This window comes from Triticum urartu, chromosome 7 (genome assembly GCF_003073215.2).
Source record: "Triticum urartu cultivar G1812 chromosome 7, Tu2.1, whole genome shotgun sequence".
Lineage (NCBI taxonomy): Eukaryota > Viridiplantae > Streptophyta > Magnoliopsida > Poales > Poaceae > Triticum > Triticum urartu.
This window is the reverse complement of record NC_053028.1, coordinates 389114702-389142261: the sequence shown is the minus strand read 5'-3', so window position 1 is coordinate 389142261 and position 27560 is coordinate 389114702. Positions and strand designations below refer to the sequence as shown.

Below are 27560 nucleotides of genomic sequence, written 5' to 3'. Positions count from 1 at the left end.
CGCTATGGTCCATATGGTATGCTAGGCCAAAAGCAATCTATGAATCCATCTTCCAGAGTCCACAATAGACTACATCTTTTGTTGACAATTTTCTCTCAGATTTGGGGCAGTCTTTGGTGAAACAAGACAGTAGAGGACCAACTGCTACGGCTACAGCACAGCCTCAGCGCTGGCTTCCGCCTCCAGCTGGAAGTGTGAAAACCAATGTAGACGGAGCAATCGCTAGAAGGCGTAATGGGGGAGTAGTGGCTGTGATTTGTCGGGACCAAACGGGCTTATACCTAGGGTCCTCGGTAGTGTTTTTTCAAGGAACCAATGACCCTCAAATCCTGGAGACATATGCGTGTCGGGAAGCACTCGCACTAGCAGATGACCTAGCTGTGAGAGCCATATGTGTCATGTCCGATTGCCAAGGAGTGGTGGATGACATAAACAGGGGGACTGGAGGACCAAATGCAGCGATCATACATGAGATAACGAACCATTGTAATAGTTTTATTTCATGTTCTTTCATTCATGAGCGTAGGAACTTTAATTTTGAGGCTCATAATCTCGCCAAGTTTGCTTGTAACCTAGGCATAGGTAGACATGTGTGGTTGGGCAATCCCCATGATCCAACCTTGTACCTATGACCTACACTTTGAATGAATAAAGCTGGCGAGAATTCTCAAAAAAACCAGCATCCCCTCAAAAAAAGCAACCCCTAAAAAAAGTCACCCAACAAAGGATTTTCTACCGTCATCATGTTAGGTGTCTTGAGAGACTGCAAAAAAAAGAAGGGTGTCTTGAGAGATTGTAAAAAAAGAAGGGTGTCTTGAGATGTTATGACAAGATCAAAACAGCTAGGAGGTCCGGGCTTTCGAGATTTGAAAATCTTTAACTTGGCTTTGCTTTCCAAGCAAGGGAAACGTTGAGAGCCGGTTGACCGGTCGAAACTCTGTCGGTCACGTCAACGAGTCCACTGACACACTGCTTCAGCTTTCCTTATCCCGTCCACATGCACTCCCCATCCATTCATTTTTTCCACCGCTGAGTGCCTGAGTCTCGTCTTATCCCCAACTTTCTTTCCCCAGGCTCTCAACTAAATCTCGCCAGCAACGAGCGTCGTCGATCCCGCGCCAACCTGACGGCCTCCCTCCACGCATCCTCCCCTGCAAATGGGCGCTACTTTGGGAGGCACCCACCACTGCGCACGGCGAGAGGGGAGGACATGGCCGGTGACATCGACAGGATGCGGTGCTAGGTGACCGGACATGACCGGCGAACCGACGAGGTGCGGTGCTAGGGGATTTGCTTGCTGCATCGTTTTTTTTGCTGGAACCACTTCATTTTTTGCTGGAACCTTCTTTTGATTTTGCTGCAATTGAGAGGTTGGAGGTGTCGTCGCCTCCATGATTTTTTTCTACATCAATTTTTTTGCTGGAACCACATCTGATTTTTGCTGGAACCAACTCTTGACTTTGCTGCACTAGGCGAAGATGGTGGTGGGCTGCGACGGCGGTGCCCGCCATGTGTTTTTCTTGCTGGAACCACTTAAGATTTTTGCTGGAACCCCTTTTATATTTTGCTACAAATCGAGAGGATGTAATCGTCGCCATCATGATTTTTGCTACAATTTTTTGTTTTTTGCTGCAACTATATTTGATTTTTGCTGGAACCAACATTTGATTTTGCTGCAGTAGGTGAAGATGACGCTCGGGCGGCGACAAACGGTGGCGCCATGTTTTATTTATTGCTGGAACCACTTCAGATTTTTGTTGGATCCCCTTTTATATTTTGCTACAAATCGAGAAGATGTTGTTATCGCCATCATGATTTTTTTGCTACAATTTTGATCTTTGCTGGAACCATATTTGATTTTTGCTGGAACTAGCAATCACTTTTTCTACAAACAGCCGAAGCAGAGCTGGAACTGTTACAGCGGGCCGGCGCCCGAGCACAACGGCGTCGACGGCGGGAGTACCCACCGGAGCCGCAAGCGGGCAGGCATGAGGTGGACGGAGGCGAGGCGAAGGCACAGGCGGGAGGGCTCACGGGGAGGAGGAGGCAGAGCCAGGACAGGGTCAATCCCGTACGGGACGAGGTGGACGAAACGAGGACGCCAAATCGGACGGGTGTAATAGTTGAAATTGGACGGTTGCGCGTTGACCGGCGCAAATTGGGCTGGTCGACCAGCGCCTAGTACTCGCCTCCAGGCAATCCTTAAGTTGCTGCACGGACCAACTTCCCTTGGTGCAAAAATCCTCAAGTCGATATACTATCCAGCATGCTTTATTTTCGAAGCTGAACTAGGGCCACATCCATCACAGATTTGACACGCTATTCTTGATGGACGTGATATTATGGCTCAGGGAATTATTAGAAAGATTGGCACAAGAGAGAGCAAAAATATTTGGCGCATAATTGGATCCCGCGGAGCAGCTACAAAAGGCTGATTACTTCACTCGTTCACCCGCTCCCACGCTCCTGCGACACGTCGCTCCGACGCCCGCAGCCACCGTTGTCCAGATCCCGGCCTCCTTCCCGCCGGCTACTGCCCCCTCGTCCTCGTCGCGCTCCCCCCCCCCCGGGTTCCCCTCGCCACGGTATGCCAGATCTATACTGGTCGCGGTCCTCTTCCCTCAGCCGGCGGGTCTTGTGTCAGATCCGCCTGCCCAAGCCAGCGCCCCGCCGCTTGCCCCTGCTGCGGCTGCCCGGGATGGGACGGGTCCTGCTCGATCGGTAAGCTTTGTTGTTAATGCAGTCCTGCTGGAAGCCACTCCTCCACCCCCTATTCATGGTGCTCACTGGCCATGTCTTAAATCGCCGTCGGCCTTCTTCAAGTCGCTCTTTGCGCGAGCCGGTGCTTCGAGCCCTACGCCCGCTACTGAGGAGTCAAGGCGTCCTGCGCTCTCCACTGTGGAGTCAAGGCGCGACTTTGCCGCTGCCGCTGGCCGCGAGGTGGAGTGGCAGCTTGTTTGGCCCACGTACTGGTGGAGAGAGCTCCCCATCCACCAGCATTCAAGATGGCGTGCAGTATCCCCTTGTCCCCCTCCTGTGCAGCGCACCTTCGTCAAGCACAGAGACAGAGCATGTCATCGCTGCCTCCTCAAGGGCCACAGCAAAGTTGACTGCCAAAATCCCTTCACCTGCCTCCGCTGCCGGCAGATTGGCCACCGGGCGCGTTTCTGCTCCAACCCGTCTGCCGCCTCTCCATCTCCATCCGTGGCTGCTGCGCGTTGCCAGGCGTCGTCTATTGCATCTTCTCCAGCACCTGCAGCAGTTTGGAGGCCGTCGCCGCGGTCCCCGTCTCCCCCAGCCTCTATCGTCATGTCGCGACAACCGGTGCGCATCGGCGACCCATCGCTATGCCCAGAGGAGGGCCACGTCGTCGTCATCTCTACCCCAGAGATGGAGGCCAATGCTGCAAGACTCACAAGCCTGGGCGCCTTCATATGGCTGGGTGGAAACCGGCCAGCCGTCAACGCGGCTGAGATCCGCAAGGCTCTTCAAGTGCAGTTCGGCATCGAGCGAGTCAAGGTCGTCCCTCACTACGCGGAAGATTTCTTCGCTCTGTTCGATTACCAGCATCACCGCGACAAAGTCACGGCGTCCCCCGGTCGCTTCCGTCATGCCGGCCTCGACATCCATGCGGCAAACTAGAGGTTCGACGCCCAGGCAGATGTGGTGCAGGGCAACTTCCATGTCCATCTATGCACCGAAAGCATCCCGCTGAGTGCATGGAGAGACTCCGTGGCGACGGAGATGCTAGGCCCGAACACTTTCGTCCACTACTTCAACATTGCCACTCTGCGTTAGGAGGACGCCACATGCCTCAAGCTGTGGGCGTGGTCAGCGAACCCTTCGGCCATTCCCAAGGTCCAGCAAGTCACCTTCACCTCCCATGTCGCCACTAGTGTTGGAGGCGCTCCATCAACATCTATCGGCCACGCTGGCATCAAGAAGCGGGTGTTGGTCCATATGGACCTCCTTGAGGATTACACGCCTGACGCCTCAGGGCGGATTCCCCATCGGCCACATATGCAGCCCTTCACTATCCGGCTAGGTGTGGTTGATGGCGAGTCGCGTCTCCGCGACAGGCCGGAGCTGGCTCCGCGGCGCCAGAATGACGACTGTCACCGCCGTGATGATGAAGACGACCGTGACAGGGAGGACCAGCGTGGCCGGGGCGAGGACAGGCAGGCTTCCTCCTAGAGAGACCGCTTCTTCCGCAGCTGGTCCCGTGCCCCGACGCGTCGGCCAGAAGATGGTCGTGGCGACTCCCGCCGCGGCGACTCCCGCCGCGGTGACCGTGATGGAAGAGATGGCCGGCATGAAGACCGCAGGGACGGGCATCGCCGCCGTGTTGGCATGGACCCCTCGGATGGTCGCAAGATCGACCTCTGCCGCGTCCAGCGGCTGGCATCCGGTGAGGTGATCCCGGCTTCGGGTCCCCGCGCTCGCCATCGCCCTCAAGACTGCTCTCCAAGACTCGCTGTTGCCGTCATCTTGGAGGAGTCGCGCGGCCGCTCTCCTCCGTCGTCTCCGCGTACAACTTCCAGACATCGTCGAGATCGCCCCGGACTCCCCAGTTCTGTCTTGGTTGTGTCGCACTACCTGTCTGGGCTCCAAGGTGCAGCCATCTCTCACTCTGTAGGCGCATGAAGCGCCCAAGGCCTCTGCTCCTGTGATCTTGACCCCTCCAGCTCCTGCTGACCTGCCCTCAGATGTGAGGCAGATCACTCCATCCCCATGTTCGTCCTTGGTCAGGCTTGGGGCCTCTCCGGTGCTGGCTACTGCCTATGGAGCTGACTATGAAGAGACTCAACATGCAGATGCCACGCTGGAATAGCCGTCCGGAGAGGCAACTGAAGAAGGAGAAGCAACCCCATTGTTCACCCCGCGCAAGCCAGCGCTGCTACCCTCCCCATCTCCGCGATCAATGCCACCCAGAAGGCCAACAGCAAGACGCAAAACTTTGGCTGGGATCTCTGGTTTCCAGCTCACCCGGCACAGCCCTCGCATTTAGGCAAAGAAGAGAGACATACCCATCGCCAAGCTTGCTGAACAACTGCTTTGCCATCGCATGGGCATCGTTTCTGAAGAGGGGTGTCGGTGTCAAAACCGGCGGATCTCGGGTAGGGGGGTCCCGAACTATGCGTCTAAGGCGGATGGTAACAGGAGGCAGGGGACACAATGTTTTACCTAGGTTCGGGCCCTCTTGATGAAGGTAAAACCCTATGTCCTGCTTGATTATTCTTGATAATATGAGTAGTACAAGAGTTGATCTACCACGAGATCGGAGAGGCTAAACCCTAAAAGCTAGCCTATGGTATGATTGTATGTTGTCCTACGGACTAAAACCCTCCGGTTTATATAGACACCAGAGGAGGCTAGGGTTACACAAGGTCGGTTACAAAGGAGGAGATATGCATATCCGTATTGCCTAGCTTGCCTTCCACCTCAAGTAGAGTCCCATCCGGACACGGGACGAAGTTTTCAATCTCGTATCTTCATAGTCCAACAGTCCGACCAAAGGATATAGTCCGGCTGTTCGGAGACCCCCTAATCCAGGACTCCCTCAAGGGGCAAGTCACAGAAGATGCCATCAACAAGTTTGCTGACATGTTCCAAGGGCGCTTGCCTAACATCACTGTTGCTGCTTTGCGTGCTCTTTTCATGCTGGACTATGATCTTGCCACGGCTGTAGAAGATTCCCTTGTGCTGCATGGTGGAGAGGGAGGCCCTGACGTGAGCGCGGCCACTGCCGGTGAAGCCTGAGCTCTGCTGCTCTGACCAAGTTGTAGTCTAGTTTCCCATGTTAGATAGATCAAGTCTTGTTTGTACGCCTGCTTGCAGTGGCACCTGTGCGCTGTTGATGTTTGTCCTGGCGAGACCAAAGATAATTTGTACGTGTCTAGTTTGTCATGTCTACTGTGATTGTCCTGATGATGGATGTGTTTGCCCAGAGGTGCCCCCTATGTTGCTATGTTAGACACAAATCTTTCAATCCTATCCTGGAATGTACGTGGGTTAAACTGCCCAGATCATCGCACGACCGTCCATGAAACCACTCGCTTCTTCCTGCTGTCAACTCGTCTGCATCCAAGAGTCAAAGCTTCAATCTGTTGACCCCTTCTTGGCTGCATATCTAGGTGGACAACGCCTAAAGAGTTTTGCCCAAAGGCCGGATGATGGCACAAAAGGCGGCATCTTGCTGCTTTGGGATGACTCCGTGGTCACGGTGACAAATGTGCATATTGGAGTCTACTTCCTCTCCGCGACTGTGGCCATTAACAACTACGACGGCGACAAATCTTTAAGCTAACCACAATGTATGGACCAACCCGTAGCATTAACAAGGATGCTTTCTATCTTGAGCTGACTTCAGAAAAGCCTCCGCCTGGGACCAAATGGCTAGTAAATGGTGATTTCAACCAAATCTATCATGCCAGTGATAAAAACCGAGCCAATGTGGATCGAAGCCGTCTTGTGCGTTTCCGCAACGCCCTCAACACCTGTGAGCTCAAGGAGATTCACATGCAAAACAGGAAATTTACTTGGAGCAATGAACAAAGTAACCCGACGATGAGCAAGCTGGATAGCTTTTTTTGCAATGAAGATTGGGATATCGAGTTTGCCACGCACATTCTGCATGCCCGCTCCTCATCACTTTCGGACCACTGCCCCCTCCTTGCTAATGATGTTGGACCAAAGAAGCCTAAATCCTTCCGCTTTGAAAATTACTGGACAAAAATGCCAGGGTTTCAACGTGTCATTTTCGAGGCATGTAATGAGATTTCTTGTCATGTCGAGCCATATCAGCGGCTATTCCACAAGCTAAAGAGAACAGGCCAAAAACTGCATTCCTGGAGCAAGACCCTTTTCTCAAACGCCAAGGTCTAGCTCCACATGGCTCTTGAGGTTATTCTTCGTCTTGACCTCGCTCAAGAACAAAGAGAGCTAAGCCCGGAGGAAAGGGACCTTCGGAAAAGATTAAAAAGAAGGATCATTGGCTTAGCGGTGCTCGAAAAGTCTAGAAAAAGACAAAACTCACGGATCACAAATCTTAAAGAAGGAGACGCCAACACCCGCTATTTCCACGTTCGCGTCAATCACCGAAGGAGAAAAAAATTTATTCATTGCCCCAAACACAATCAGGGTTGAGTCATCTCTCATGAAGACAAAGAGAAGATTATTCACAGCCACTTCAAGAACATAGGCCAAAAAGTCCCTACACGTACCATCGATGTCAATTGGGGTCTATTGCCAACTCCTAATTGCGATCTTTAGGGCTTGGACGAGGCATTCACTGAGGAGGGGATCAAAGCTGCGGTGTTTGAATTACCGGGTGACAAGGCGCCCGGACCGGATGGCTTCACGGGCACTTTCTTCAAAGCGTGTTGGAACACAATCAAGACTGACATCATGTTGGCAGTTAATCGTTTCTCCAACCTTCAGACTGCTCACCTTCACTGGTTGAACTCGGCTGATGTAGATCTCATCCCGAAGAAGGATGGGGCCGAGGATATTTCCGACTTCCGCCCTATAAGCCTAATCCATGCCATCGCAAAAGCTCATTGCTAAGATGATGTCCAAAAGGCTGGCTCCCCATATGAATGATCTGGTCCTCTCAAGCTCAAAGTGCATTCATCAAGAGGAGGTGTATTCATGACAATTTCATGTACGTGTACAACCTGGCGAGACGCTTCCACCGCAATAAGACCCCGACTCTTTTGTTCAAGCTTGACATCAAGAAAGCGTTTGATTCAGTGTGTTGGGACTATCTCCTGGACTTGCTGAACCATCTAGGCTTCCCACCACAGTTTCGTGGCTGGGTATCTGCCCTCTTGTCTACAGCCTCATCGCGCGTTCTGCTCAATGGTGTACTGGGCAATCCCTTCATAGTTGGACATGGACTCAGACAAGGGGACCCTCTGTCCCCACTCCTCTTCGTGTTGGTCATCGATCCGTTGCATCACATACTGGAGAAGGCCACATCGCAAGGTCACCTTCATCCCATTGGCGGGCAGGCTATGCCGATCCGATCTTCACTTTACGCGGATGATGTTGCTGCCTTTATTGCCCCCCTCAAGGAGGACGTCAGTTTCTTCGCTGATACCCTTAGGAGCTTTGGAGATATTTTTGGTCTGATGACAAATTGCTCCAAAAGCTTGGTGGCCCCAATTAGCTGTGACAATGTGGACCTTCCGGATATCGTTCAATCTTTTCCGGCTCAACAAATCACCTTCTTGATGAAGTATCTTGGTTTACCATTTCTGTGAGGCGTCTAAAGAGAATTCACTATCAGCCTCTAGAGGACAAGATTGCGGCCCAGCTCACACCTTGGGTGGGAAAGCATGTTGCAGCCCCTGGAAGGATGGTTCTTGTTAAGTCTGTCATCACGGCCATCGCCATCTATTACATGACGATTCTAAATCTTCCGGTTGAAGTTATGAAAAAGATTGATGCCCTCCGGCGTGCTTATTTCTGGGCTGGTTGTGACAAGGTCACGGGTGGGAAATGTAAGATTAACTGGGATCATGTTTGCAAGTCAAAGCTGCATGGTGGTCTTGGGATCCTAAATCTTCAAAAGTTTGCGGCTGCACTTTGTCTTTGTTGGTTGTGGTTTGATTGGCAGGACCCGATCAAGCCTTGGTCATGCTTGGGCTCCCCTTGCGACAAGAATGATCGGAACATCTTCGCATCGGCCTCCAAGGTGCAGGTGGGCGATGGTCTTCGGGCCACTTTCTGGGAGTCAGCTTGGCTAGATGGCATCAGGCCCAAAGATATTGCTCCCAAAATTTTCGACATCTCCAAAAAGAAGAATTCTTCTGTTCACAAGGCATTGCTCAATGGTTACTGGATCTCCCAGGTGAATGTTGCCTCGGGCATCTCCTCTGAGCACATCGTCCAGTTTGTTGCGCTTTGGGAAAGACTCGCCCACATCCAGCTAAACCTGGACAGGCCAGACTCCATCACTTGGAAACTCACCACTAATGGCCATTACTCCACAGCCTCGGATACAGGGCTCAGTTTCTTGGCTTGGTGGAGACGGATATGAATCAAAATGTGTGGAAGAACTGGGCTCCCCCAAAGTTTAAATTTTTCGCTTGGCTTGTTATCAACAATAGAATTTGGACGGTTGACAGACTACACCGCCGTGGGTGGCCGAGTTGCAATCTCTGCCCGCTTTGCCAACAAGTCCAGGAATCGGCGACACATCTCCTTTTCCAATGTCGGTACACCATTCGAGTTTGGGGCATGATCAAATCCTGGCTTGCTCTTCATGATTTACAGCCCGACGAGTGGGTTGTTCTGGACTCAGTTAAGGATTGGTGGAGTCGGAATGCCACAAAGCAGACTCCGTCGAGAAGGCTGCTTGTCTCATTGATGATGCTCATCTCTTGGGAAATTTGAAAGGAACGTAACACGAGAGTTTTTCGCAAAACTGCAGTTCCGATGGGAGTGTTGGTCGCCAAGGTCAAAGAGGAGTGCTCGCTTTGGAGCTTCGCGGGAGCAAAATATTTGAGTAACATTATGCCGCGAGAATAATGTGTTGTATTCTGGCCTATGGCCTCCAACCCTAAACCTTCTCTCTTAATCAACGAAAATGGCAAATCTTTTGCCTCGTTTCAAAAAAAAACATCACAATTTTTTTTTGCGGGGTCAAAACCCACCACAGTTTGTGGCCAAGCTCATAGATCCCACCTCTTCTTTTTGGCACGAGGAACTGATGTGCACGGTGTTCATTCCCTTTGATGCTGACGAGATATTGAAGACCCCCGTGTGCACCGGAAGAGTTGATGACTTCTGGGTGTGGAGTGAAGAGAGTCGGGTTTTTTTTTTCTTCTGTGCGGTCTACTTACATTGTTTAAACAAAAACTAGCAGGAAGGATTGGTTGGAGCATAATGGTGGATCCTCTAGTACTTGGGCACAAGGTAAAAATTGGGCCTTGTTTTGGAAAATCAGTGTCCCATCAAAGCTTAAAGTGTTTGTGTGGCGGTTAGCACAACAGTCTATCCCTACGGGCGAGCCTGATTCTTCACCACCGAAATATGGCCAATACCCCCGTGTGCATCCAGTGTGGACAAGACAACACTTGGCGTCATGCTTTGCTCCATTGTTTTGTTTCATGGCTAGGAGAGTTTGGGCGCTCTCATCAGAGGAACTACTAGAAAGACAATTTAATACAAGAAACTGACAATTTAAAAATGAAGGCAAACCCATTATGCAGAGTGGACTAGCGCCACTTCGCCCACTTTTGCCCTAAACGTTCGTTCTTTGACAAGAAATTATATGAAACGAAACGCAATTCATTGAGAAACAATGTTATGCCAAATTCCCATTGAACAAAGAATGCTTCCTAGTTATCTATCACATAAAATTGTTGTGGGGAAACATCTCAGAAAATTGATGTTTATACAACAGTTTTTCTTTTGCATTGTCTATATATTATGCAACTAGTTTGGAATTTGTGTAAACCTATCTTATGCTGAAATCAATCTGCAGGCCATAGTATCCCTTGCTGTGGCGCTTATTCAGCAGTAGCAACACAAAATCCCACTTATTGTCTTTATTCACAAGGGAAGCGGATCGGTACCTCCTCAAAACAAACATAGCCAAGAGTCAAACCACCAAAACCAGGACCTCCCCGTTGGCACGTGTCTTCCCTACGCGGGGACGCTCTTAATTCGATTAGAAAAACTAGGACACACTGGTAGGTACAGTGTCGCATATCCACGGTAGATGGCAACACCTTCACTCTCGATTCAGAATTTTGTGCAGATCCCTTCCTCTTTTGTGGTAGTACAAAATAAGCTAGCCTTAGCCGGGTTCTTTTGTTCCGCGCCATCTGGACATCAGAGAAACTAGACCAAACATCTGCATTCAGAGGAAACCCAATGTCCATCCAAATGTTCGGGGATTTCATATTAGCATGGATTTTCTTTTAGGAGCAATGCAGATCAAAGCATGCAGGTGACCTTATTTGTCCCATGTAGTTAGTTGTCAATCTTGAAGGAGGTAGTCAAGCCAGCGTCACCTTCTTGCCTTTCGACTCTCTAGCCTGCATAACATTCTTTCAGTAATTGTGCAAGAAATATCGCGCTAAAAAGATGGTTATTGCAGGTGAATCATATGGGGATAATTCAAATATTCAATCCGGAAATATGTAGTATGGATACTGTGAAATTGGGTAACAACTAGCACCTTCGTGGAAAGGGACTTCCTGGACGACACAAATTCACCAAACTCCTTATCGTACCCCGACTTGTCATCAGCTGGTGTAGAAGGTCTAGCCTTCATAGCAACAGACATGAGAAGTTCTTTGCTGATACATGGTTCTCTTTCCGGGATACTGTCCTGCCTGCTGTCCAGAACTTCATGAACCGCTGCCAACCCAGCATCTGTTAGAATAGCCGCGAGATCAGCACCAGTAAATCCTTCAGTCAAGGAAGCAACGTCTTCCAAACTGGCATCACTTGCCAGTGAAACCTGAGACCAACAGAAGACATAAGCACGAAGCCAAAATTAAGAAGAATGTAGATGCAGAGAAAATAAACTGTCATGAATGCACATATATTCCTGATCATATAAGTGAACGTAGTATTCTCTGCTGAAATTGGTCATAAAACGAGAGAAACTACATAACTGACCAAATACTGAAATAGAAAGTACCCCCTCCGTTCACAAATATAAGGCGTTCTAACTTTTTTTCTGAATTGGATGCATATAGACACGTTTTAGTATGTTTATTCACTCATTTCAGTCCGTACGTAGTCCATATTGAAATATTCAAAACATCTTATATTTGTGAACGGAGGGAGCAATTACGAGGTATATTTTTAGGGGTACAAGATTTACATAGAGAAACTGAGGGTACATCCACTCTAGTCTATTGAGAAATGTTTTTTTTTCTAATCTCGGAGCAAAAACAAACTCATGAACAGTACACCTGAAAAACTAGATAGAAAATTGCTGATGTTCCAATAACTGGTGAATAATCAATATGACACTCCCTCCGATCCAAATTAATTGTCACAGCTTTAGTACAACATTGTACTAAAGTTGCACTAAAGCTGCGACAATTAATATGGAACGGAGGGAGTGCTAAATTTCACCGTAAAAGATCATACAGAAAAGGACAACATGACAGAACAAACAACAAAACTAACAATGCATTTTAAATGAAATCTCACCGTCCTAGAGTGCACTTTCAGAATTTCTACACGCTCATCCCATCGAGGAAAATCACAAAAGACAAGACGATCGAATCTTCCAGGGCGCAAGAGTGCCGCATCAATTAATTGTGGTTTGCTGCACATAACAAAATTAGCAACCCATCAGAAAACGGAATGCAATAAAGTAAGCATTTGAATAAACAAATCCTCATTGGTAAAAACCACAGCATTTCATCCTATGCTCACTGAAATTATGAAGACTCAACCACAGAAAGAAACATAGGACAAAAGGATAGACTGACAGAGATTACAATCCAAAAGTAGAGACTGCAATCTGTTTTGCTTTGAGCGTTTGAGAACTAACCTTGTAGCAGCAAATACAAATACTCCAGTCAAGGTTTCCACACCATCTAGTTCAGTTAAGAACTGCATAAATACCATTAGAACAACACAGATCACGGCAAGAAAATAACTAGATAATGTTCTGCCTTTTTTGTTACTGAAGACCCACCTACTGAAGTTGAGTAGCAGCAAAGGCAGTTACTAACCTGATTGACAACACGATCAGAAACTCCTGCACTATGTGTTCCTCGTTGGGGTGCAATGGAGTCAAATTCATCAAAAAATAGTAAGCATGGTGCTGCCGCAGCAGCCTTTGCAAAAAAGTCACGAACCTGGAATCAACTCATTAATATCAGAACATGGTGATCTCAGTGGTCTTTTGTAACACAAAGAGTAACTATATTCAACAGTAAGACAGGTTTGGGCAATACAAGGCGCAGCGAAATATCGTGCTTTCACGGCAATTTCTTCTAATACAAAAAGATGTGCTTTTAGAAGCGTATTCTAGAAAAATAAGGAAAAAAAAATCCCAAGTATCCTTTATATATGTGCATGAAACTAGAAAAGGGCAAAGACCAGAATCAGATCACAGTACTCCCTCCGTTTTTATTTACTCTGCATATTAGGTTTGACTAAAGTCAAACCTCCTAAAGTTTGACCAAGTTTTTTTAAAAATATATAAACATTTACCATAACAAATCTATTTGATGTGAAAGTACATTTAAAAATAAATCTAATGGTATTGATTTGTTACTGTATATGTTAATATTTTTGTTTATAAACTTTGTCAAAGTTTAGAAAGCTTGACTTTGACCAAAGCTAATATGCGGACTAAATAAAAACGGTGGGAGTATTAAAAAAGAGAAGTTCCTTACAGATTGCTCAGAAGAACCAATGTACTTATTCAACAGCTCTGGACCCTTGACTGAAATGAACCGCAGAGAACAAGCTGCAGCTGCAACCCTCACAATATGTGTTTTACCGCATCCAGGTGGTCCATAGAGGAGGATGTTCGACCGCATCCGTACAGGTGCCTTAGTAAAGACGTTTGGGTATTTTGATGGCAATTCAAGAGTCTATAAGGAGAAAAATAAATGCAAGTAGGACCATCTTATTATACAGATAGCAAAATGAAGGAGTGTAGAAGATAGTTAGTTGACCATGAGCATATAACTTACAAACCAATGTCAATGTTCATTAAAAAATTGTTCTAAACTGGCTTATCAATGTCTTGCACAATCCCTTTGAATACAACAACAATGTTCACTGTAATGTACTCCCTCCGTTCCAAATTACTCGTCGTGGTTTTAGTTCAAAATTTGAACTAAAACCACGACGAGTAATTTGGAACGGAGAACTAAAACCACGACGAGTAATTTGGAACGGAGGGAGTATCTAACAGTCAGTACACTTCAACGTCCCCAGAAGTCAGAAGAAAAGGCGACTTTTATATTACCGCTAAGGTCCTCAACAGTTTAGTTTCAGACCTTGGCGCACGGATAATTTGTATGTTCCGTTAGCTATGCGTATTCATCCCCTTAACAATGGCCATTGATACCCTAATGGAATTAGTACCAGTCATCATATCTTAAAGCTCAGGTTACTACAATATACTCCCTCCGTCCCAAAATAAGTGTCTCAACTTTGTACTAGCTTGTACAAAGTTGAGGCACTTATTTTGGGACGGAGGGAGTAGAAATTAGTAAAACTTTTACAGCCAGGAAGATTCGGTGTTGTGAGCTCCTCAGGGTGGCATCATGTTTAACATACGCTGATGGAAATAATTTGAAGAAGTCAAGAAATGTGCACCTCTTTAATAATAGTTACTGCTTCATTAAGCCCTCCAACATCTTCCCAACCACCATTATTACCATCAGGAGCATATTTCCTAAGATCACGCATGGCAACAGGAAGGAAGTCATGCAGCGCTTTCAAGAAGTCTTCCTTCACCAGCGTTGGGTTTACAGAGTTCAAACAGGCAGAAGGAAGGACAAAGCGAGAGGCAGCAGCGTGCACAGCCCTATCAACCAGAATTCCCTGCAATACAGTGGTATATATATATGCATAAGCCGCAGATTGTTCACAAAACACATCACAATTTAGCTGGTAGACCTACTCCTATCCAAATAAAATTTATGTCCCCCAAAATTGCAGCAATATTACAAATAATAATATGATAAGGTGCTCTATGACAAGCAGGTTACATACATGATTGAGCTACAAGTATACTCTGATTATAAGAGAAATTACAAATTCTATTTTTGGACATGCTTGTCAATACCAGATAGTCAATAAAGAGCAGTTGCATGATAAAAGGAAACATTACCAAGTCATATGCATCATAGCCATCACATTTCGACGCTATCTCTGAAATAATTTCCTCAGAACACTGTAACTTATGCTCCTCAACTTGATGTTTCAATAGTGCTTCACGCTCAGGGATGGCAAGAGCACGGAGTTCAACGTGGAAATCAAATCTCCCTGTGGAATTTCTTATTAGTTCGTCAGAAGTTGTTGATGCAACTCCAGACTAGAAGAGAAGTGTGGAAGAAAATAACCAGATGATGTCAGCTCTTGAGGAAGACTCTGAAGTGATTGAACTGAAGCCATCAGTGCAATAGGTCCATATCCACATGCATTACGACTTTTATCCTACCGAGAATACAGGGTAAAGCTAAGCAAGTAAGGCATACAAGTACTCTTGTAAAACAAGAGCAGCCTACCATATCAAGATGGCCGTTATACAACTTAATTTTTACATATCATAACAACACAAATAAGGAAAAATATGATAACACCTGCTTACCTTGTACTCGTCCAGGATGTCAGTCAAGTATCTTACTAGCGAATCAGAAGAACTGGACGATTGGGATACTTGAGGATCTGAAGACACTGAAATTACATTGTCTAGATCATCAAATATGATGATAGAAGGTGAATGAAGCAAAGCTTCAGAAATGCTCTCTTCAACTGTTTGCCTTGTCTCCTTAGCCTTGCCAATTGCAAGTTTGGAACAATCCATATATATTCTGCTCTTGACAACAAAATCCACCTTTCATTGATATATTTTTAGGTGCAATGATCATTATTTTAAAAGAAAAACTCAGTTTCTTGTAAAGAGTGGCTTACATGTGTGCTAGTATCTCTTGATGGTCTTCAAAGTATTTTGCAGCAGCCCGTGTCAAAGCAGTTTTCCCAGAACCCTGAAACAGAACGTGGAGTTAAACAAATTGGAAAAGGAAAAAAGAACATAACCCCTAGTTCAAATTAATTTCGAAATCACAGACAAGTTATGTCAATACAGATGTAAAATTTCACAAGAGAAACTGGGTATCATTACGTACTCGAGGCCCATGGACAAGAACATGTCCAGGAAAGGGAAGCTTTAGCCTGTTAAATAACCTCAGAGCAGTTGAAGACACGAGCACGGATAGTCCTACAAAGAGGAAAGCATGCAAATCATGAAGTAAAGAACAAGATTAGCGATATTTCTAAGTATCTAAAAAATAAAATTCAAAAAAGTAAACATTTGCACGTTCAGTGGAGAAAGAATATACTTTTTGTCACATCCGACATTGCATTCTCCATCCAACCTAACGAAGATCGAGTCAGCTTAAAATCATTGTCGAAGCCATCGTCCACTACAGAATCAAATGATAAAGCTTCACCCAGCTCCAACCTCCCGAAATTCAATTCCAAGTTTTCTAAATCATCAGTTGGGGCTTTCCAAGTAATCTCAACATTGCCTTGTGAATTGTTGTAACCAGGGTTTTCAAAAGTAGTTGTTAACAGGTAGAGAAAATCATCTCCTTTTCTTAGTTTCCCATCTACCACTTCAAAATGGATCAAAACTTTGGCTGGTAAAACTACTGAAATTATCTCAGAATTTTCAGCATGAAAGGCCATTTCTTTAAGTTGCCCAATAAGCCAATGCTTAATAAGTGCCTTCTGTTCTGACATGGATTCAGAAATACTATCAGCATCTGCACTCAGAAGATGCTCATTGTTAGGAGCTTTCTGAAAGAAATTGCTATTTTCTGAAGGAATACTGGTGTTCCTCCAAGTGTCCTTTTCATGACCGCCTAAATCGCTGTTATCATGCACATATTTTTCGTGCATACTGAAATGTAAAGGACACATTTTCATTATAGGCTCATCCTTCTTGACATTAGCAGTGTATTTCGTCACATAAACCCCTGGAACAGACAAACACCATTTCAGATAATTGCAAAGTAAGCAGCAGAGAAGATGCAATAATAGACTGGCAAAATGGCTATTGAAAAATGCTTCAATTTGTAACCATAATTCATAGATTAAAACTGGATAACTCTTGGTATACGGAAGAAAAATCTGGTCTGTGAACTCACATGAATGTGTGTCTGCACTTATAAAGTGACGAATAGAGTAGGGAAGCATAACATGTCCTTTAGCAACAGAGTCTGAGAATAAGACATAGACAACTACTTCTCGGGTCCTTTTGGGTACTGAAACACCCTTCTTTTGTGCAGCTTCTTTGCCTTGTTCAGTAAGCCCCTTAGACAATGATTTAGATGAAATAGTGACCAACTGCAGATTACCAAATGAAGTCCTTGCAGCTGTATCTGGATGTATCAGCACAGCATAGCTCAGAACCACCCCCAGCTCGATGCCCTTAGATTTAAATTTATGTGCATACTTTCTATCTGCTGCTTGAACACGCAAGAGTGCCTTTGTTTCGACCTGTTCCTTCAATGAACCTTGCTTTTGCACGTCTTGAAATTTCTCTTTACGTTTTTTGGGTGCCACGGCAACTTCAGTTCCCGGCACAAGTTGAACTGAAAAATGGGCACAATAGATAACTTGAAATAAGGAGTAGCAGTAATTACAGTATACAGTGCAGTGCAGCAAAGAAACTTCAAGCCATATGATGCCCTAGAGGCTAGAACTATATATAGGATCTCTTGAGAGGATATTACATTAGCTACAGTCATGTGCAGTACTAGTGCACTAGAGAAGCTACAAAGCGTTGTCTGTAGAAAAAAGATAATTGCAATAGTTTACCTAGTTATAGAGACTAAATTTGAACACAATAAGAGTGCTCAGAAATTATACATCATAGCCTGCTTATTCTGATACCATTTGAATGAGGGCATTGCTACCTCGCGCGCGAGCGTCCACATACTCGGTTTCCGACAGGACACCTTCTCCCAAAATGGAAAGTGTGCAGTGCATTCTTGATTGCCTTAGGATTAGTTGAAGGATTAATTTAGAATGCCCACCCCCTGAAATTCACGCGGGCGGGGGGGGGGGGGGGGGGTGTTAATGTAGATTAGGTGGGCCTGCTTACCATAATAACCTACACGTTTACCGCGGCATGCGCGGAGCGCTTGCGTATGTAGTACTTGGTGTAGGCTGCTCCCATGCAAAAGGAAGTGGATCCTGCACATGCTACTACTTGTTGGAAAGCTGACAATGGCCTGTATTGGTTCGAGTGTTGGCACGCGCGGCCGCAAAAGAGTCATTTCGTTTTTAATGAACTAGCATAATACATTTTGTTTATAAGAGATGAGATGATAATTGGAATATTTTGATATTTCACTGACGTATACATAATCTTGACACTACTAGTTTGCAAACCTTTTAAGGCCATGCCCAACAGGGGAGACTTGGCCCGGGCCCCAGGTTCAGATTCCTGCCAGATTAGTAGTTGCCCAGTTAAATCCCGGTGTCAGATCGTGCACCGGCACAAAACTATGCATCAGTTGCTTGGTCCTTTTTCCTCCCGCACCAAGCACCTAGGTTGTTTAGTTAGCACATGTAATAAGCATCCAACATGAAAGCTGGAGTGCTTAGATGCTATTTTAATTTATGATTTTTTTTTCTCTATAAGCATCTATACAAGCATCTAGCATTGTAGATGCTCTAAGGAGCATCAAAATACTGCAATAAGATTTTGTGCAATTTAAGTTTTGGGCTAATGCTTGGTTCCAGATAACATGAAACCACACAAACCATTAACATACTTGGGGATGGACAGAAGATACTGACATGCTCAATTTGCTTTCTTCAAGAACACACTTGATACAAGAAAATTCATGAAAAAAATATCCTTTCAGTATAAAGTAATTTATAAGAAGTGACTACTTTCTTACCAAGTGCACACAAGCCTCCCTAAAGATGTACATTATATGACTTAATATAGAAAAAAATAGGAAGATGAAATTACAACATATGATTTTAGATGGGCATTGAAAGCCGCATACGTCCAAAGGATGTAACAGTATCGTGCAAGTGAACGGAAGGGGGGGGGGGGGGAGCATACCAACTGACTTCTTGGGACTAGATGAAACCACAACAAACTTTACAATATTATGGCCATCCAACCACAGCGGAAATTTCATGCCCTCATAAACAATACCGACCTAGTTTGAAGAACAACATTGAAATTTTACGGATTAGATCTGAAAATGGATTTGTAAATAAGTAATACAGAAACACTGAAGTGCATTGTACAGATGATTTAATTTATTGTAAGACCTGAATTAACAGTTGGTATAGCATGTGATGAAGAGAAATAATTTGCTGCAGAACTTATAACATCACTAGGTTTTAATGGCAGATGAAATCAGCAAGCACAGCAAACAAACCAACTACTAAAGAGGACATATAATACCTGCTGCAAAATCGTTTCTTCAGCCAAATCAGCACGGCTCTCTAGTATCTCCCAATCATCCTCACTAAAGGGCTCTATACTGACCGAGTCAGCTCTGGTCAGAGAGCGAGCTACACTGAGTTGAGCTATCGTTCCATCAGGCAATGAAATGCACTCTGCCAACTCCTGTGCAACCTGCAAGGCTCTACCATTTGATGTCATACTGCAAATATCTGGAGCATTTTTTCTTTTATATATTGTATAGAAACGTGTTTAAGGTAAACCAATCAAGGGCAAATCATAGATGATCGCTACAATTATGCACAAGGGATCGCGATTTTACAACAAGTACTGGATTGGATTGACAACAAGTAGAAAAATCTCGATGATTCTGATTCCATGCAACCCCAACAGCGACCCATCAAACAATTAAGTAAAATTCCATAATTTTCTCCACGCAGGGATCTTGTTTTCATGACTTTTCTTGTTCTTATAGTATACTGACATACTAAGACGGAGGCCTCTGATCCACGAGGAACAGAATTTACAATATTAAGGAAATTGAAACGACTTAACGGAATCTCAATAAATTTGATCCCCAAAACCTCCGAAGCAAGCATCAGTTCAGTGAAACGTAGCAGTAAATTCCGACTCCTAGAGGCTCTAACTAACCAACCAGATGCCATGGCTATCCATTCATACTAGGGATGAAGGAGTCACTCGCCTCGATGGCGCGGGATCGGGACGCGGCGCCGGACCAGGCTAGGGACCACCGTGCGCCGGCGGCCGCGCGGAGGTCGAGCGCGAGGACGGGCGGGAGGTCGCCTGAGGCGGAAGTGCGGGAGAGGGCCTCGATGAGGTGGAGCGGGAGCGCGACGAAGCAGCTCCGGGCACCGCCCACGACGCGCACCTCCACCTCCATCCCACCACCACTCACCATGGCTCGCCTTGCCCTCTTTTGGACCTGGACTCTTCTTCTGTTTGGATGGTCAAACAAAAGTCAACCGTTCTTTTATTATTTCCGAGGAGGGAACTACAGTAGTTTGGAACTAAACCTGGGAATAGTTTGTAATCCAGACTAAACCCAGCCCAATCCATACGTGTATACGTCCAGCAACCAAACCAGATTAGACCAAACAGCAAGGGGTGCAATCCAAACCAATCCAAACTGTACATATTTTCAATCCAAACCCATCCAGACCATTCTCTATATACAGTTTGTACCCGAAGTTTCAAACCATGGGCGTGTCCAGTGTCTAATTACTGCCATAAGAGAGGCGTCGGGCGGGTGGTTAGCTGCTGCTGCATGCCTACTAATTTCCATTGCTGTCGTCCTTAAAATGCGCGACCAACGAAACATCCATGCTTGCATGTGGATTCTATAAAGCTAGCCACGCACTCACAAACGGATGCACCATACCTGCAACAAATGGATTCACCATGCTCACAAATGCGTAACCGGAAGCCTTAGAGCAACTCCAACGGGCTGACCCAAACGGACGGCAATTTTGTCCGTTTGGGTCGGCCAGACGGATATGAACGTCTGCTTCTACGTTTGGGTCGACGCGTGCATCCAACGCTGGCCCGCCCCGTTTTGACGGCGCTAGAAAAAAAAGATTGGATGCATATTTAAAATGAAAACAACATTAAGTAAACATTAAAGCCGGCCACGAAGGCCGGTGAGAGTCCACGCGCCCACATTTGTATTTAAGAAAAAATAAAAACAACCTAAACTACGAGGCGCCGCGCTGCCCTAGGCGTCGTCGTCGTGGTCCTCGGGGTCCGTGAGGTCGATGAGCGTCGACGCCGGGCCGGCCCAGGGGAACGTCGTGTTCCAGAGGGCGTTCATGTCGGGCGCGGGCTGTGCCGGCGCGGGCTGTGCTGGAGCGGGATCCGCGGCCGCGGGCTGTGCTGCCGCGGCCTGGCGCGCCTCCTCCTTGGCCTTGCTGCTGCCGGCGCCAGAGAAGAGCCCCATCTGGGGTGGCTGGGATGGCTAGGGTTTGCCGGCGACGGGGGAGCGAGTGTGGCTAGATGGAGACGGGAGCTGGCTGGAAGCGGATGAGGACGGCCCCGCCGCACGGTCGGCTTAAAGAAGGACGACCGCCGTCGCTGACGAGTGGGCCCGAGGTCATAAATTAAGCTGACCAGGTAGGCAGCGGGTAGTTGGACGACCGCCAGGTGGGGACGCGGCGGACACCCAGAAGGCGCGCGTGGCGTCCATTTCGCGTCCGCGCCGACGAATTTGGGGCACAAATTTGGGCTGCAAATGCGTCGGCGCGGACGTGAAGCGGACTCGATTTGGGTTTGAGTCGGCGCGTTGGGCCTCCTCTTTTGTCCGCGCCGACCCAAACGGACGGCGACGGACGAAATGAGTCGCCCCATTGGAGTTACTCTTAAACCCCTTAAATGCCCGGGCGGACAACCCGGTCACTGACCGGTCCATAAAACCTGAGGGACGTGACAGACGCGAGTGACGCAGATCTGTAGGCGAAGCAGCAGGCCATCGTTGATTCATTTCTGTCAGAGATGGAGGCGGAGGCCAACTGTCGTATCCAGACAGAGCAGGAAGCGGACGTCGACGAGATGCTTGCCTTTATGAATGAGGAGGAAGAGCCGGAGCCCATCTACCCAGTGCCCGGCATGGAGGTCGTGGACATCTCTGATAACGAAGCATAAACTAGTGTGATTTGTGTCGTACGTAGGATTTCGTTTGTATGCCCGGGCTGACCGACACTCCTCATATCCAACCCAAATATGAAATGGATATGGGGTGCTCGGACTCGTCAACCATGTTGGACTGATGATGGAGTAGGTTGTAGTGTTTCCATGTTTTTGTGGATTTAAGAAACTAGTATGAGATACCTGGATGCGTTTGTGCTAATTTGAAGAGCATCCGATCACTGTCCGCGGATGTTTAAAGGGTCATATTTGTTATATACGATTGTATATTCTCTAAGCCGGTACGTGGTCTACACACAGCCCTCAGCCCGCCTCTCTGATATTCCTGGTGCACCACGCGAGCCCATGGCTGGTGGTTTGGGTTCCACCACGCCGCCGTATCCGCGGTCTGAGCTGTAACGACGAGAAGACGTTGCCATTACGTGCGAACCGTGAGGAGGAGAAGCTAGTGGCCGATTTGGTTCTCAGTCCATGGTTGAAATAGTTTGGGATTGTTTGGTCTGTGACCAGACCGAACCAAACCAAACCAATAATTAGAAAAACCCAAATCAAACCAACTTACATTAGGAACTCAGCCCGTTTTATCCAAACCAAAAGAGTTCAATAGGAAAACTGATCCAAAACTGAAGTTTGAGTCCAAACCATTCCCAGGTCTATTTGGAACACATGAATTTCAACAGGGTGCCAAAATAATATTATTTCTCGAGAAACCGGCAGAAAAAAAATCAATTAAGAGAAGTAGATTTTCATTTACAATATTGAGAAATAGTATAACGTAGCGAGCTATGAGGCACCACGTTCATTTTCCTACGTAAGCCGTTGGATCATTTAAGAAGCGGTGCAGATCTTTCCTTCGCGTCTCAGCACACGGTCATTGCTGCAGCAGGCCCATCGTCTCTTGGGCCGCTGCTCCGAAGACTGACCTAGGAGAGCTGACGTTGACTGGGCTTTGTTTGTGTGGGTAACAGTTGTGTCTGGGACAGCGTCATTAGCCCATCACAGAAGCAATCGCACGGTAGCGATGACGCCTACGGCGGCGTGGGCAGTAGAGGGGATTCTCTTGCGGCGGCGGCGGCGGCGTGGGGAATTTGCTCTAGCGATAGTGGCATACGACATTGCTTGACGGAGCTGAGGAGAGGTGATGGCAACCGCTCCACGGTGGGCGAGGTGAGATGCATGGCGCAGCGAATATCTTTGACAGCGGGGGATGCAAGATGGAGATAGGAGGAGTGCGGGTGGCGGTGGTCGGTGGGTCGGCAACTTCTGCTTCTCTCTAGCGATCGCCGGCGACATTATTCGCTGTCTAGCTACCCTCAACCACCATCGCCCATCTGTTCAATCGCCCCTGATGGCCACACATAGCAGCAATGCAGACTAGACAATCCATGTCCTGCTTTCTGTGACCCGTCGTCGTTGTAGTTCACATATCCTCGCAGCCGAGCATATCCATGTGAACTGAAGCATTGCTAATGTTTCACATGTATCCAGTTTGAAGCATAACCATGTCAAAGGTTAATGAAACACTTTTCAATAACAAAATTGGCAGGAACCTTGAGGCAATGTTCAGTTGCAGTGACATTCATCTGGCTGATGGTACAGTGTCTTCCATCAGCTGCCGATCATCTTTTAGTTTTTTGAGAATTTGCTGGCCTGACTGCACCTGTGGTTGAAAATTTTAGGATATGTAAGCAGCTCCAAAGAGGAAAACTAATACATTCAACGTGCCAATCAGATTGGTATATGAACACATTAGCAGTTTTATTTTCTAGAGATAGGAAAGATGCCACCAAGTGGCAAAATTACATTTTTCAGATGATGAAACTCTTAGTCTCGGTTTCATATTTACTTTTCCTTGATATTGGGAACAAGTGTAGCATGTGCAGTTCAGTGCCTACTTCATTGATATTTTCTTTGCATATTTAGGGTGATGATGACTTGCTGTGTATTTCTCTTTTTTCTAGCAGACAACAAATTCGCTCTTTCTTCATTACTCTTCCATCATGCAAAGATTATATAACTATATCCAACCAACACAAAATTGATGAGGACGTAATGAGTAATGAAACTTACGTGAACTCACTAGCAGCAAAAGGAAGATAGCTAGAGACGCGCACATACAAAAGAAATCATCATTGGTGCGTTTTTCTGAGAACTTATCATTGGCAGTTGGCACCTTTTAGAAAGTCCAATGATCAACATCGTATTTTTGAGAGTCAATCCACTGTATCTAGAAATCTAATTTGCAATTTTGCGTCTTCATGGTTTTTTCTGCGTCAACGCCACAATCCTGAAATCTAATTTACAATTTTGTAGTTTCATGGTTGTTTCTACATCAACGCCTCAACGGGAGTAAAAGTTCAAAATCCAAACATCTTTGTTGAAGATGGTTTGTTCAAATTCTTGCACATTGTAATTTCTATAATTTCTTCCAGTGCAGTAGTTTTCCCCTCCACAATCGGACGATATCTTATCAATTGATTAAGAAAACTAATACTTATGACAACTTTGTCTTGGGATGTGGTGGAATTGTTGTTAAACCCTTTCGATTGGCAGAGGTGTATCATACTTTTTGTGAAACATTTTTTTCAATCTCTGATCTAAATCATGAATGTACATAGGACTTTGAACAAACTTGCGTCCATCCATGAAGATAGATGGGTGTGGAAATGTGTGCCCGGTCTTCCTTTTCGCACTACACCGCAAACCAGTTAATTTTCTCCCTCTGTCATCTTACCAATTTTGGGTTAATTTATGCAAATTTAACATCTATGGAAATTCCTATTGATCTATTGTAAAAATCGACGGGTGCGGCAATGCGCGCCATCATGGTCTAGTATATGCACGTGTAAAAAGCGACGTATCAATTTCCCGCGCAAGATATGATGCACATGCACACAGGCGAATATCTACCCTTACTTTTTCTGCAACCTAGTGATGTGTTTATCCACCACTTAACTAGACAAGGTGATGGCTCGCATCCTAACCTTGGCGTTTGATGGAGTCACAAGGAAAGCCTACCAACTTTGATTTATTTTCTTAGTTGATACATCAAACTATGGTAGTGGGATGTCCAACCCAATATTTAATGTTTTTCACACCTCCTGAGAAAAAACGCGGTCTTTGCTAAGGTGGGGCATGGTCTCAACATTTGACAGACTCCTTGCTGTGCCATTTCAAATGAACCCTCAATTTATTTTGCCAAGCATATTTCATGGCCACATCGATATAGGGAATGGTTGACATGTGGTAAGTTGTAGATGCCATGATGGCTTATTCGACGGGAACTACCCTCTCACGATGTGTCGGAATCGTTCACCTTCATCCTTAGAGTCTCTGAAAGTCCACTTGTGCATGTGCCTAAAAGGCAAAGGGGAGCCCGAATATTTTCCAAGGAAACCTACCAACTTTGCCAGGGAGGTGGTGATAATATCATTGATATCAAGACCCTCACATTTGGTTGGAAAATCTTTGTCTTCCATAAGTTCGTCTGCAAGAGCAGCATCGCCGGAAGTAGAGACACATGAAAGGGCACCTTATGCCCTATTGGGTTTTGGTTATTGACGGCAAGGAAAATAAGACGACTAATGTTTTCAGGTCCATTTAAGGAAAATGGTCCTCATTGATGAGTGGAAACATCATTGGTGATCCTTAGTTTCTCTATTACTAAGTGGTTGTCTTCTTCGAGCTCATAGCATGTAGGACTTTGGTTTCCAAGATTGACACCGATTTTAAGGGCAATCATCTTATCAAAGAGGGGCACAAGCAAAATAACTAGGATTGAATTCCAAGTGAAGATCCACAACTAAAATCCCTGGGTTTTTGACTTCTGCCACTCAATCCCCCGTTTTTCCTATCCTCGATAATTATGATTATTTTTTGTTCGGCAATATCGACCCTATGAAGAATGAGTGAGCCTACTAAGAGAACCATGTTCTTTTGTCTGTTCAGAACCGTCTTTTTTTCACTCTGATACCACCAAGGTTTGTTTCCTTTGGGTCCATCCCAACAAGAACTGGTACCTTTGAGCATAGTTTTTTATCCGACACTTCCAAGCATGGTGGGCCCATAACCCACAGTTCCACATGATCGAAACTCGACTCTCCTGTACACCCCTATTGCCAAAGTTATTCCTCGCGCTTGACTTCGTATGTAATTCACGGGCCACCTTCCAAGTGATCTATTATGTTATCAGACGCAATACTTATTCTCGTTGCTCTGGACCCCTCTCACACTGTGTTTCAGACATCGAACGATTATCTATCCGATTGAAACTTCTTATTGTACCTATTTTGCTCTCGATGACTTTCTTGAATCTCAACTCGAGAGATGACTTTATGCCTTGTTCACGGAGATAGCCCCCAGGTACCTAACATGTGTTGAGCTCCGTCCTTCTCGAGTTTCCCCCCTTATCTTTTTTGTAAGTACGATGGAGATCGTGAAGGAAGAATGACAACTTCGTCACGATGCCCTGAAGCAGAGAACTAAAGACATCAACCGATGCAGAGCATCCTATGGTCATCCCCATGGACCTACCATCGTCTCATCAAGTGCCAAGAGGACCAATGACACGAGCACGAGCTAGAGATCTCGAGATCGAGGTGACTTCCTTCCTTAGTGATATCCCATATGATCCACTCGAGACATGGTTACAACCTAAGTCCGGAATGTTGTGCATGATCAGGTACCAAGAAGGCCCTCCCAAAGATGCATGTGAAGACGGACAAGTCCCCAAGTTCATGGATGAAGAGGAACGTGATGACCCACAAGTATAGGGGATCTATCTTAGTCCTTTCGATAAGTAAGAGTGTCGAACCCAACGAGGAGCAGAAGGAAATGATAAGCAGTTTTCAGTAAGGTATTCTCTGCAAGCACTGAAATTATCGGTAACAGATAGTTTTGCGATAAGGTAATTTGTAACGGGTAACAAGTAATAAAAGTAAATAAGGTGCAGCAAGATGGCCCAATCCTTTTTGTAGCAAAGGACAAGCCTGGACAAACTCTTATATGAAGGAAAACGCTCCCGAGGACACATGGAAATTATCGTCAAACTAGTTTTCATCACGTTGATATGATTCGCGTTCGGTACTTTGATAATTTGATATGTGGGTGGACCGGTGCTTGGGTACTGCCCTTCCTTGGACAAGCATCCCACTTATGATTAACCCCTCTTGCAATGTAAGTGCATCTAGTGCCACCCCTAGTTGGTTTTGGAGTATTGACGACAAACCTAGTTGAGGGACTAATGTGTTTGTGAGAATTGCAGGATAACACAGGTAGAAGTCCCTCATTGATTCGGTTTTCCTACCAGAGATGACCCCTAAAAATGTATGAAGACATTGAAGTCAAAGGTGGTATGTGAAGACATTCACATTGAAGACTATGACGAGAGAATACATCGCGTGAAGACTATGGAGCGCGAAGACTTAGTAGTTTCGTTGTTCTATGTTTTTCTTTGTTGAGTCATAGGAACCACCGTACTGTTAAGTGGGGTCCAAGAGAACCAGTCAGAATGACTAAAGTGATGCTTAACCAAAATCCTATGTCTTCGAGTGAAGACTATGAGAGCAAATCTTGTCCAGAGTTGGATAAGTCAGCTTTGCTTGTAGCCCAAGTAAAGTTGCCGTGTGTGTTTGAAATCTGACCGTTGGAACACGTGTCAGTTCCTTAGTGACCCAGGGTCATTTCGGACAAATCAGGTCGGGTTGCCTAGTGGCTATAAATAGCCCACCCCCTACAACCATAAACG

At 46.1% G+C, this 27560-nt stretch overlaps 1 protein-coding gene and 1 long non-coding RNA gene across 5 annotated transcripts; one reads left to right on the top strand and one right to left on the bottom strand.

Moving 5' to 3' along the window:
• The first annotated feature begins 928 nt into the window (after positions 1 to 928).
• LOC125524590 lies at positions 929 to 2282 on the top strand. Its single transcript, XR_007290850.1, has 2 exons — positions 929 to 1273; positions 1680 to 2282. It is a non-coding gene; the product is annotated as an uncharacterized LOC125524590 (long non-coding RNA).
• Positions 2283 to 10328: 8046 nt separating this feature from the next.
• On the bottom strand, positions 10329 to 20132 carry LOC125522969 (peroxisome biogenesis protein 1). Of its 4 annotated transcripts, XM_048688009.1 has the most exons (18): positions 19860 to 20132; positions 19157 to 19330; positions 18806 to 18905; positions 16872 to 17318; positions 16062 to 16700; positions 15849 to 15940; positions 15634 to 15707; positions 15311 to 15533; positions 15063 to 15156; positions 14831 to 14985; positions 14314 to 14541; positions 13380 to 13580; positions 12711 to 12836; positions 12527 to 12588; positions 12181 to 12298; positions 11192 to 11476; positions 10966 to 11048; positions 10329 to 10864 (listed from the first exon to the last, which is right to left on the bottom strand). In XM_048688009.1, the coding sequence occupies exons 1-17, from the start codon at positions 20073 to 20075 to the stop codon at positions 11010 to 11012; spliced, it is 3273 nt and encodes a 1090-aa protein (XP_048543966.1). In that variant the 5' UTR covers positions 20076 to 20132; the 3' UTR covers positions 10329 to 10864; positions 10966 to 11009. The 4 variants fall into 4 exon arrangements, with proteins under 4 accessions (XP_048543966.1, XP_048543965.1, XP_048543967.1 ...); XM_048688008.1 differs by having other exon boundaries at positions 10329 to 11048; XM_048688010.1 differs by having other exon boundaries at positions 10329 to 11048; positions 13380 to 13538.
• Between the last annotated feature and the right edge of the window lie 7428 nt (positions 20133 to 27560).

Bases quoted from the DNA above. Each gene is read 5' to 3' on its own strand.
- LOC125522969 (XM_048688008.1), bottom strand. From the start codon at position 20,075: ATGGTGAGTGGTGGTGGGATGGAGGTGGAGGTGCGCGTCGTGGGCGGT. The intron at 17,319-18,805 runs GTATGCTCCCCC...CCCATTTTTCAG, and splicing joins TAGTCCCAAGAAGTCAGTTG to TTCAACTTGTGCCGGGAACT. The intron at 14,542-14,830 runs GTAATGTTTCCT...ACTGTATTGCAG, and splicing joins GCTATGATGCATATGACTTG to GGAATTCTGGTTGATAGGGC.